The sequence below is a fragment of the Triturus cristatus genome, chromosome 9 (assembly GCF_964204655.1).
Source record: "Triturus cristatus chromosome 9, aTriCri1.1, whole genome shotgun sequence".
Classification (NCBI taxonomy): domain Eukaryota; kingdom Metazoa; phylum Chordata; class Amphibia; order Caudata; family Salamandridae; genus Triturus; species Triturus cristatus.
Genome location: NC_140592.1, coordinates 1,237,711,778 through 1,237,724,220, shown reverse-complemented (window position 1 = coordinate 1,237,724,220; position 12,443 = coordinate 1,237,711,778). Strand labels below are relative to the sequence as shown.

At 46.7% G+C, this 12,443-nt stretch overlaps 1 protein-coding gene across 2 annotated transcripts in view; it reads left to right on the top strand.

Moving 5' to 3' along the window:
* Positions 1 to 12,443, top strand: part of CDIN1 (CDAN1 interacting nuclease 1) — a 670,496-nt gene that overhangs the window by 135,298 nt on the left and 522,755 nt on the right. For both annotated transcript variants that reach the window (XM_085627342.1, XM_085627343.1), the window contains exon 3: positions 11,812 to 11,857. In XM_085627342.1, coding sequence (XP_085483468.1) covers positions 11,812 to 11,857 — 46 coding nt within the window. The remainder of the gene's footprint in view (positions 1 to 11,811; positions 11,858 to 12,443) is intronic.

The following is a 12,443-nucleotide window of genomic DNA, read 5'->3' as shown; positions in this document are numbered from 1 at the left end:
TCTTCTTATAGAAGGGGCATGTGGGACTTGGCAGGGCTCTGGGATTGTGTGCCCTCCGTGCCGTTGTACTTTCAGTGGGTGTGTGCTTCCTGCGGATTACTACCTCCTGTATCCTCTGTGGTTGTGTACCCTTTGTATCATCTGTGGTTGTGTACCCTTTGTACCCTCTGTAGGTGGGCACCCACTGTATCCTTTGTAGTTGTGTACCCTCTGTGGGTGGGCAACCTCTGTATCCTCTGTGGTTGTGTACCCTCTGTGGGTGGGCATCCTCTGTGGTTGTGTACCCTCTGTGGGTGGTCACCCTCTGTATCCTCTGCGGTTGTGTACCCTCTGTGGGTGGGCACCCTCTATATCCTCTGTGGTTTTGTACCTTTTTCATCCTTTGTGTGTACACCATCTGTGGGTGGACACCCTCTGTATCCTCTGTGGGTGGGCACCCTCTGTATCATCTGTGGTTGGGCACCCTCTGTATCATCTGTGGTTGTGCACCCTCTGTATCATCTGTGGTTGTGCACCCTTTGTACCCTCTGTGGGTGGGCACCCTCTATATCCTCTGTGGTTTTGTACCTTTTTCATCCTTTGTGTGTACACCATCTGTGGGTGGGCACCCTCTGTATCATCTGTGGTTGGGCACCCTCTGTATCATCTGTGGTTGTGTACCCTTTGTACCCTCTGTGGGTGGGCACCCTCTGTATCCTCTGTGGTTTTGTACCTTTTTCATCCTTTGTGTGTACACCCTCTGTACCCTCTGTGGGTGGGAACCCTCTGTATCCTTTGCGGTTGTCTACCCTCTGTGGGTGGGCACCCTCTGTATCCTCTGTGGGTGGGCACCCTCTGTATCATCTGTGGTTGTGCACCCTTTGTACCCTCTGTGGGTGGGTACCCTCTATATCCTCTGTGGTTTTGTACCTTTTTCATCCTTTGTGTGTACACCCTCTGTACCCTCTGTGGGTGGGAGCCCTCTGTATCCTCTGGGGTTGTGTACCCTCTGTGGGTGGGCATCCTCTGTTTCCTCTGCGGTTGTGTACCCTCTGTGGGTGGGCACCTTCTGTATCCTCTGCGGTTGTGCACCCTCTGTGGGTGGGCACCCTCTGTATCCTCTGCGGTTGTGTACCCTCTGTGGGTGGGAGCCCTGTATCCTTTGCGGTTGTGTACCTTCTGTACCATCTATGGGTGACCCATCTGCTTCCTCTGTGTGTTTTCCCTCTCCGTTTCATGTGAGAGTATACCCTCTGCATCTCTTGTGGGCATGTACCTTCTGTTTCTTGTGTGTGCCTGTACTCTGTGGTTGTGTGTGCCCAGTGTCCTGTATGGGTGCATGTCTTCTGCATTCTCTGTGTGTATACCCTCCGTATCAACTGTGGGTGTATATCCTCTCCATTCTAAGTCAGCATATACCCTCTGTGCGTGTGTGCCTTCTGTATCTCCTATGTGCCTGTACACTCCGTAGTTGTGTGTGTGTGTGTCCTCTGTGTTCCGTAAGTGTGTACCCTCTGTATCTTCAGGAGGCGCACATTTTGTGTCCACTTTGGAGTTATAGCCGCTTTGTGCTCTGTTGGTTAATATGAACTCTTTACTTTGTGGGTGTGTACCTTCTGCATCCTCTGTGTGTGTGTGTATACCTTATCTATTCTGTGTGTGTATACCTTATGTAACTTGTGTGCTATGCCCACTCTATCCTTGGTGAGTGCATTCCTTCTACATTCTAAGTAGATGTATACCCATGCCTCCTTTATGGGCGTTTATTCTCTGCTTTCTCTACATGCGTATACCCTCTGTATCCTCTCTCTACGGGCACCGTGTGTGTGTGTGTGTGTGTGTGTGTGTGTGTGTGTGTGTGTTAGTATGTTTGTATGTGTGTTAGTATGTTTGTATGTGTGTTAGTATGTTTGTATGTGTGTTAGTATGTTTGTATGTTTATACCCTCTGCATCCTCCTGGCATTTGTCCCCTGCAGCCCCTGTGAGCGTATACCCTCTGCATCCTCCATGGGCTGTATGTTCTGTGGAGGTTTACCCTCTGCGGGCTTTTACCCCCTCTAACCTCATTCTGTATCCTCTGATAAAGTATATCCTAAAGTTCTTGCATTTATTGGGGGTGGGGTGAGGTCACCTGCTGTGTTGGCCTCCTTAGGTGATCAGTTTTTGAAGATGGAGGCTTGGAGGGAGTGTCAATGCCGGTCCATCTAAGAGGGGATGAAATAGTCCTATGTTTCAACTGTGGACCACCTATTAGTTGACCTGCCCGTGAATGGGGCATCGCTACCTTCCTGATGGGGGGAGGATGAGAACGGTGCTTCGGAAGTTGGAGTCAGGCAGTGTGGGGTTTGTTCTGTTGTAAAATACATTTTGCTACCAATTATCAATTTGAGTGAGTTGGCCTCCATTGAGAGGAGGGGTGAATCTGTGTATCTTCATGTTGGAGAGTGGTCCAGTCATCGGAGCGAGTCTGTTGGTGTTTATTAGATGCCTGTGGTATGCATCCAGCCTTCGATAAGCACCTGGGGTCCTGTAGTTATGTCATTGATCATAGAGTTTTATAGCAGACTTGTGTCAGCATCACGGTGCTGGGTTCTGGTCCTGTGGTTGACAGAGAAGTCTCCAGGTAGAATGAGAAAATGTGAGAGTGGTGGATCCTTGAGGCACTCCGCATGGAACTGGAATTGCGTGACCTGGGACTACTCTCCTGCACAAGTTGGTGTCGGTCATACTGCTGTATTTTCTTCCTGCGGTTGGCAGCGTAGGCCTTGACATGCCCAGATTGAGGCAGAAGATTCCAAGAAGAGATGGATCATTGAGGTACTTGGCAGGTAACTGAACGTTGAGTGGGTGTCATTCATAGCACTGGAGTTTGATTCATTGCTCGGCAGAGGAGGCCCTGAGAAGATCCACGTCCACGTAGGTGACAACAAGAGATGGTTCCTTGGCATATCCTGTTTTTATTTTATTTTTTATTTTTTATTAACCAGAAAAACACCTGCTTCAGAAGACATTACAATATACATAGTATGCAGATTGGCATATGCAAATGCAGAGCATGTACCGAATGTACCGAATCCTGTCTTGTCATTTCTGCGTTATGGTATGTTATGAATATAACTTGTTTGTATGTTAATAAATATGATCGGGGGTCAACGACCCCCTATTCCAAAAACAAGGAAGTTTCTTTGTTTTTGTCACCGTCAGGGGAGGAGGGGGCGTTAGGCCGTACCAGAACATAGAGGAAGGCGGGGCCAGCATCGGCCCCGCCGCCATTATGGTGGTCGGCCGTGCCCCCACCGGAACTGTGCCCTCTCCCAGTCCTGTTCACTCGCTGGCTATCATGGCCCGGAAGTGATTGAATCACTTCCGGGTCACGTGAGGCTCCCCCGGGTCACGTGAGGCTCCCCCGCGCCCCGGAAGCGATCCGATCACTTCCGGGGGCGTGGGCGACCCTCGGGACTTTAAAACCGGGGGGAGCTCTGGAATCATTCTCTCTTTCCTCCCCCCGGCAGCACATCGGGTGCATGTGCGTTACCTCCCTCGGGAGGCTCTTTAACTGTTTTTTCCCCACCCACCATCCCTGAACTGAGAGCCTCGTTGTAAAGTGTATGTTTTCTGTAAATTTTTTCCACAGGTTACCAATTTGTAGATATGTTTTGATGCCTTTTTTGTCGTGTTTTCAGGCGATATTCCTAGGCGAGCGGTAAGGTCATAGGTTGGACAGACTAAATTGACTCATCTTTTGGGGCGTCTCATTACGTGAGCCGCCCAGAGGGGAGGGACATTTGGTTCTCACCAGACTCCAGGGGCAGTTACAACCGGTTGGTTGGAACGGTGCGGGGACAAAGGGGGGGGGGTTACGCTTTCCATTGGTTGGTTAGCCACCCCGCACGCGGGCGTAAGTAAGCTGCGCTGTCTGCATGGCTCCTTTATGGAGTAAGTCCTGAACGTTTGGGGGTTGCCTGGGGGTAAGTACTTCCGGGTCAGCTGGGCCTCCGGCGAATGCGCATCCCGGTTGGGGTGCGCGGGACAGTTTCGGTGTAAGGGGGAGGGGCCAGCATTTTGACCTTGCCGTAGGCCCAGAACAATACGCAGAAATGTGAACAGCAATGTGTTAGACTAGGATAGGAACATTTATGTATTAGAGTTTTTGTTAAAGCTAGGATCTAAGCAAATGTACCGAATCCTGTCTTGTCATTTCTGCGTTATGGTATGTTATGAATATAACTTGTTTGTATGTTAATAAATACGATCGGGGGTCAACGACCCCCTATTCCAAAAACAAGAAAGTTTCTTGGTTTTTGTCACCGTCAGGGGAGGAGGGGGCGTTAGGCCGTACCAGACCATATGGAGAATGCAGCCATACAACGTGTTTTGGCGTATCCTGTTTTTAACTGAAATCTCTTGAGATCTTTAAGAACTCACCTTGATAAGCTGGTGTCAGTCTTGCTACTGGATTTTGGTTCATGAGTGACAGAGAAGGCCCCCAAGAAGCTCCCGGTAAAGCGAAAAGATGCTAGGGAGATGTAGATGCCAGAGGTGCTCATCTGGAACCTGGGAAGTTCTGTGATCTGTAAGAATTCACCTGGGCGAGGTTGTGTTGGTCATACTCCTGGCCTTTGGTCCTGTAGTTGGTAGAGTAGGAGAAGAGCAGCACCTAGTAGAGCCTGAAGATGCCAGAGAGACGTGGATCTGTGAGGTACTAGACCTGTGCCTGGAAGTTGTTATGCTATTGGTCAGACAGACCATTCAGGTATGATGCTGGTGAAACCTAAGTGGATAGGGGGTGATTAGGCATTGATGGGTTCTGAGGGGTCGAGCAGAAGGAAGAGATTACGGTCTTCGCTGAGAAGGGAATTGTTTACACCTCGGTTCGCTGCTATCTGTGTTGCAATGTTTTCCTGAAGCCTGACCGGTGGTTGTGCAACAGGTGACTGCTGTTGATGTTGGCATGCCGTTGGATGGTTCGGAGGAGTGGATGGAGGACAACCAGTTAGGGTAGTGAAAGTGTCTGGGTTGCTTCCTTTAAGTGAGAATGTCCTATTTTGATTGCATGGTGGAACAATTATTGTTGAGAAAGGGAGTGGGTGCTTCACCAGACAAGGTGCTTACAGTGATGGGTGGCAGGGGCTGTGTATCTGTGTCCTTAGTTAAAGCAAAACCAAAGGGGATGATGGACGGAGTGTTGAACATTGCAAGCACTCACCCCCATTCAACTGATCTGGGTTTAATCCATCACCGTTCTTTAGCCCACTCTGCCACCCCAGTTCAGACATGGCCATATGCAAATCAGTCTGACCCTGTGCCTCAGGGGAACAGTCCAGCCTGAACTGCCTAACCAGGTCTTCCCTGGACTGGAAACAAGCATCCTGGGACCGGTTTCTGGCTAATCGGGCGTCATCAGCCAGGCTAGCTTGAATCCAGTGGCAAAGTGAGCAAGGGACCCACGTCTGGGCATACCCTGCCAACTTAGGGCGAACAAAGCAAAACCAAAGGGGATGATGGACGGAGTGTTGAACATTGCAAGCACTCACCCCCAGTCAACTGATCTGCGTTTAATCCATCATCATTCTTTAGTTCGGGCTGGACTGTTCCCATGAGGCACAGGGTCAGACTGATTTGCATATGGCCATGTCTGAACTGGGGTGGCGGAATGAGCTAAAGAATGATGATGGATTAAACCTAGATCAGTTGACTGGGGGTGAGTGCTTGCAATGTTCAACACTCTGTCCATCATCCCCTTTGGTTTTGCTTAGTTATAGTATAGCCTGACGATGTGTATAATGACTGTATCCTCATTATTGCATACAGTGAATAAATGTATCCACAGTGTCCTCTGTTATTGTATACAACTATATATCCTGTGTAATGCCCCTAGTGTGCCAGTGTGCGAATAGAGCATCACTACCTTTCAGATGGGAGTGCATGAGGGCTTGAACGGTGGGTCGGAAGTCTTAATCGGGCAATGTATACCCTAGAGATACGTATGCCTACTGTATCCTCAGTTACTGTATGCCGTGAAGAGGTGTAAACACAATGTACCCTGAGTTTCTGTAAACGCTGAGGATGGGTATGACTATTATATCCTCTGTTTTTGTATACAATGAAGAGGTGTAGACAAAATGCATCCCCAGTTTCTGTAACCTTATTGCATCCTCAGTTACTTTACACCCCAAAGAGGTGTATACACAATGTACCATCAGTTTCTGTAACCTTATTGCATCCTCAGTTGCTTTACACCCCAAAGAGGTGTAGACCCAATGTACCCTCGGTTTCTGTAAACTTCTTGTATCCACAGTTACTTTATACCCCAAAGAGATGTGTATACACAATGTACCCTCGGTTTCTGTAGAGACCGAAGATCGGTATGCCTATTGTATCCTCTGTTTCTGTGTACCATGAAGAGGTGTATACATAATGTACCCTCGGTTTCTGTAACCTTATTGCATCCTCAGTTACTTTATACTCCAAAGAGGTGTGTATACACAATGTACCCTCGGTTTCTGTAACCTTATTGCATCCTCAGTTACTTTATACTCCAAAGAGGTGTATACACAATGCACCCTCGGTTTCTGTAACCTTATTGCATCCTCAGTTACTTTATACCCCAAAGAGATGTGTATACACAATGTACCCTCGGTTTCTGTAGAGACCGAAGATCGGTATGCCTATTGTATCCTCTGTTTCTGTGTACCATAAAGAGGTGTATACACAATGTACCCTCGGTTCCTGTAAACTTATTCCATCCTCAGTTACTTTATACTCCACAGAGGTGTATACACAATGTACCCTCGGTTTCTGTATCCTTATTGCATCCTCAGTTACTTTATACTCCACAGAGGTGTATACACAATGTACCCTCGGTTTCTGTATCCTTATTGCATCCTCAGTTGTTTTATACTCCACAGAGGTGTATACACAATGTACCCTCGGTTTCTGTATCCTTATTGCATCCTCAGTTACTTTATACTCCAAAGAGGTGTATACACAATGTACCCTCAGTTTCTGTAGAGACCGAAGATCGGTATGCCTATTGTATCCTCTGTTTCTGTGTACCATGAAGAGGTGTATACACAATGTACCCTCGGTTCCTGTAAACTTATTCCATCCTTTGTTACTTTATACCCCAAAGAAGTGTATAAACGAAGTACCCACGGTTTCTGTAAATGTGGAAGCTCTATACACAATTCTTTCTCTGTTTCTGTACACCATGAGGTGAAGTTTCTCATATGCCTACTGCATTTTCAGTCGCTGTGCACCATAAAGATTTGCACGTATCCTCTGTTACCGTTTAGCTGAAGATGTGTATTCTCACTGAACCCTCACTTACTATATACCCTGAAGGTGTTCATACCCAGTGTTTCCTCAGTTACTGTACAGCATGAAGATGTTTATACCCACTGTATCTTTTGTTATTGTATACCTTGAAGGGCTCTATGCCTATTGTATCCTCTACTTTATATCATGAAGAGTTTTATACCCACTGAACCCTCACTTACTATATTACCCTGAAGGTGTTCATACCCAGTGTTTCTTCTGTTACTGTACAGCATGAAGATGTTTATACCCACTGTCCTTTTTTACTATATACCTTGAAGGTCTCTATGCCTATTGTATCCTCTGCTTTATACCATGGACATGTGTTTACCCACAGTGCCCTCACAATATTCCTTGAAGATGTTCATATATAAATGTAAATAAATGTAAATCCGTATTTGTAAAGCGCTAACTACTCACCCTTTCGGGTCTCAAGGCCGTAGTGGAAATTAAGTAAGCTATTGCCCAGAGTCACATGGTGCTGAGCTGAGCTGCCGCCGGAGCCGGGGATCGAACTGTGAACCCTGTGCTTCGAAGTCAGCTGCCCTGGCCGCTGCACCACACCTCTCCACTCCATCTATATGGTAGTGAGGCATCAAATGGGAGAGATGCGGTGATCATTAATGATGCGCTTGCAAGAACTTATAAAACCCTTTTTCACCTGCCTAATAACGCATCTCAAGCGCAAGTTAGGCTGGAATTTGGTTTAAACAACCAGTTATATGCGAGAAAAGGACAAGCTATTAAGGTGTGGAACAGAATAAAAAAGGATCATGATAATCAACTATCCCAGCTATTGTGGCAGGAAATAAATAACAATAGGAAACTGCAGGCCTGGACTTACTTAAATGAAGCGATAGAAGAATTTGAAGTAATGCCTATCTGATAAGATACAATTACTCAGGAAAGTTACTAATCATCTTTCGTTGATAAAAGATAAAGATCTATTTGCAAAAAGAAAACATGCATGGCCAATAATAAACGGATTTTCGAAGAAAAAAAAAAGGTCCAACAATACACCATGGTCATTAAAAAACAAACACATGTTTACTAAAGCATGATTTGGCTAACTACCGGATTTATGCCATCTACCTCCATGGACGAAGTCAGAAGAGGACACTCTATGTAGACTATGTAAATCTGGGCAGGAGAACATTGTACATTTACTATGTCTTTGCCCTGAATTAGACAACTAAAGGAAAGCTATACTCAAGAGACTATTTAACGACCGTGGAGTAAGGACATGTAGACAAGCTTTGACATGATGTCTAGGCTCTGATGATATATCTATGAATTCTGCCTTTGTAAAAAAAAATGAGAGTTGGACAAAAAATAGGAGTATAATTTGAAACCCTTAACTACCGAATTTTAAAATGTATTATGTAATGAATTTTATTAAGTATAATTTAGTATATATGTCATGGTATTATTTATAGATGTTCTTTTCATCTTCATATTTTGATTACTATTTGCATTTTTTGTAAGATTTCAATTAATAAAACAAAGAAATTGGAATTAGATGTTCATGTCCAGTGTTTCCTCTGTTACTGTACCGCATGAAGATGTTTATACCCACTGTATCCTTTGTTATTGTATACCTTGAAGGGCTCTATGCCTATTGTATCCTCTACTTTACATCATGAAGAGTTTTATACCCACTGAACCCTCGCTTACTATATACCCTGAAGATGTTCATGCCCAGTGTTTCCTCCGTTACTGTACCGCATGAAGATGTTTATACCCACTGTATCCTTTGTTACTGTGACCTTGAAGGGCTCTATGCCTACTGTAGCCGCTACTTTATACCAGGAAGAGGTGCATACCCACAGTGCCCTCACAATATTCCTTGAAGGTGTTTATACCCAGTGTGTCCTCTGTTGCTTTGCCCCCTGTAGATCTGTATTCCTGCTGTATCCTCCGTTCTATACTCTGAAGATGTGCATGTGTTCTGTACCCTCACTCACTATATACCATAAACGTATTTACATCCGTGTATCCTATGTTGTGTACCCAGAATATCTGCATGCACGCCCTGTCCACCGTTACTGTGTACCATGAAGCTAAGTATCCTTTCACAGTGGAGATCTGTTACTGTGTGCACCCAAGATCGGTATGCTCACTATACCCCCGGTTACAGAGTTGTTTGTAGAGGTATTCCATAACCTAGTGTTTAGTTCATTTTACTCGCACAAACTAAAACACAATATCTTTCCAAGGAGGCAGTTACCTGGGCCTTAGTAGAGTCTGTTCTGTAGTTCTCTTTTCACTAGTACTGCAGGGTATTGCGCTGTATGACAACAATATATTCCTTTATTGCCGGTTTCCCCTGTTCTTTTCCTCTTATCACTTCTGATCCTGTGGCATTGCTGCTCTGCTCACGTGCCCCTGTCGGGCGTCACTCCCCCAGGCCTCCAAGGCAGGTGTCTTTATCCTCATCATCCTCCTCCCTTTTTCATCTTCTCTTTCCTACTCCATACCTTCCTTCTCTTCCACTCATCGCCCCAGCGTTCCCTCCTTCCTTTTAAATCACACTCCTGTCCCTCATTGCCTTTGTTCGTTGTTCTCGTTGTACCTTACTGTTCTTTGGCCTTCCAGTACCTATTATTTTCCTCTTTCACTCTCGGACCATCCTTCACCCGTATTTAACGCTCACCCCTTCCTTATGACCTCTCCTGACCCCGCCAGTCTGTCCTCCTATTTCCCCCCACTCATAGTCTAGCCTTTCCGCCATGTACCCCTCTGCTTCTCATTATGACCTCTCCTGACATCAGCAGCCTTTTTTCTCCCTCTGTTCCCATCCCACTAGGCCATACTATCCTGGTGTTTACCTCCCTGCTACTCGCAATGAGCGGATATCTGACTAAAACCAATTTCTTCTCCCTGTTTCCTCACACTGTTAGTCCAGTACTTCTTAATGTGGGGTCGTCTACTCAGGGGGCTCTGGCTATAATATGAGATGGTTATTGAAGTGTATATTTATACATAAAAATGAAAATGGAAAGTTGAAATTGTTTACCCTGTAAATGTTAAGTAATTTCAAATTGCAGGCTAGAAAGTAAGTTGGACTGTTGAGCTTGATTTTTGGTAGCGGCGCAAGTACAGCAAACAGAATACAGTAAGGACAATTGTTGGCCTCAATTGAAGCACTGGTATCTGCTGACAAAAAGAGCATGCATTAGGAGCAAAACAAAAAGACAAAGTGACGTGTTGGAGTGTAGCATGGCGTATCAGGGTTTAGAAATAAAGCCACATTTTTCTAACCTTCCCATTTCATATTTCGCTTTTTGTAAAACAATAAATAAAAAAAAATGGTGAATTAAATAAATGATTTTACAGTTTGTGTCTTTGTTTAATGCATAATTGCTTCTGGTTGTTTGTGCTTTGTTTTGAGGTTTAAATTGTACGAATTGCTTAGGCGGGGTCCCCAGTTTCCAGTAGGGATGCCGTTGGGGATTAAGAACCACTGTCTCATCCATTATTTTCTTCTCTACTCATTTCTATAGCCCCTCCTGTATCTACTGATTAGTTTTATTTTCACCCCCATCCCTTTCTTTGGCTCGCTATCCCTCCATGCTTTTTTTCTGTATTCCTTCTTCCCACTCTTGCCCTCTGCTATGTCTTCCTCCTCACACCCCGATGGCCCTTTATCACTCCAGTGTGCCTCCGCTCTTCGTCCTCTCTCTGCTGTAACTTTCTTTTTCTTGATTCGCCCTTCGATCTCTTTTATCCCTTTCTCAGGACCGCTTCACTGCTATCCTCTTTCCACGAGCTGCAGCTCCTTCTTTCCACGAGCTGCGGTCCCCTTTTCCTCCCCAGGCCCTTATTTACATCAGTGGAGACCTCCTTCGCTCCTTCTCTCTTGTTGATCACTCCGCTCTCTTCCTCCTCACACTCCGGGTTCCTAACTTTATCCTGTTTAACTTCCTGTTCCGCATGCCACTCCCCCGGACTCTTTCAGTCTCGGCCACCTTTCTTCCTCCACACACTGGGGTACCCCAAGTCCTGTTTTTACCTCGATCTCTCCCTATATCTTCCCCTCACAGCTTGTCTCGGGTCATCTTTCTCCCCGTACTGCTGTTGCTCTTTTTTGACGCCGTCTTCTCTGTTTACCCCACATTCCTAACTCATGCCTCGTTGTATCTGTGTACCCTGGTCGCTCTACACCACCCCATTACTTCTTCACTGTTCACCTTCTCACGCTTTTGTACTCGACCCTCCTCTGTTTACCCCTCGATCCCTCTGTAGCCCTAAGTATCCTTGAAACCTCCTCCCTAACCCTCCAGTCCCTGACCCCCAGCCCCCTCCTCTCCTGACCTGCCATCAGGAGGGGGCAGCCTTTGTCCAAGATGCTCATCTGGAACAACTTGTGCAGACCCACTCCTGTGCACCCCCTCACATTGCTGGGCAGCAGGCCTACCTTTTGAAGCCGCCCCCACCCCAGTGTCGCCCCCCCAACCCCCACCACACTGTGTGCACTGCAGTAATTAACTTTGTTCCTCTTTTATTTGTTCCAGTCAATCGCCGTCCACGCTGCTCAGCATCTTCTCCCAGGAGTACCAGGTTAGAAGTTTTCTCTGCCTTTTGTGCGCCCTGACAGGTGCCTAATTGAATGATGAATGCCCCTTTCTCTCTTTGTAATTGAAGTGCCAGCGCTGTGATTGGCTGCGGGGGAGGGACGGCGCCTGCGCGCGCTGCTCGCGCGCTCCCCCCGGGTCCGCGTGCCGCTGACGCGCCCCGGCCCGCGCGTGCCAGGCGCGCCCATACCCATCTGTCCAATACCATCCCGCCTCTGCCTGTTTGCTGGACCCCTAATAAATTATGCTAAAACATTATTATTGTGACAATAATAATTTGCCCGCTGCGGCCGGGATCCGAGCCCGCTAAATGTCTGCTGCCTGCACTGTCAGGCCCACTTCCCCGGCCTGACAGCGACGATGATGAATGGCCTGGCCCGGAGTGGCAGGCGGCTTTGGAGGCAGAAAATAGAGTCATTTATCATCCTCTGACGGCTGTCCGTCAAGCGGGCTCCCCCGCCTTCTCGCCAATGTAGTCTTAGTTTTTAAATAAGTTCCTGTCCCCCACTTTCGACTTTCGAGACGACGACCACGATGCAGTCGAATTGTGGAAGGTTAAAAATGGAGGGGAG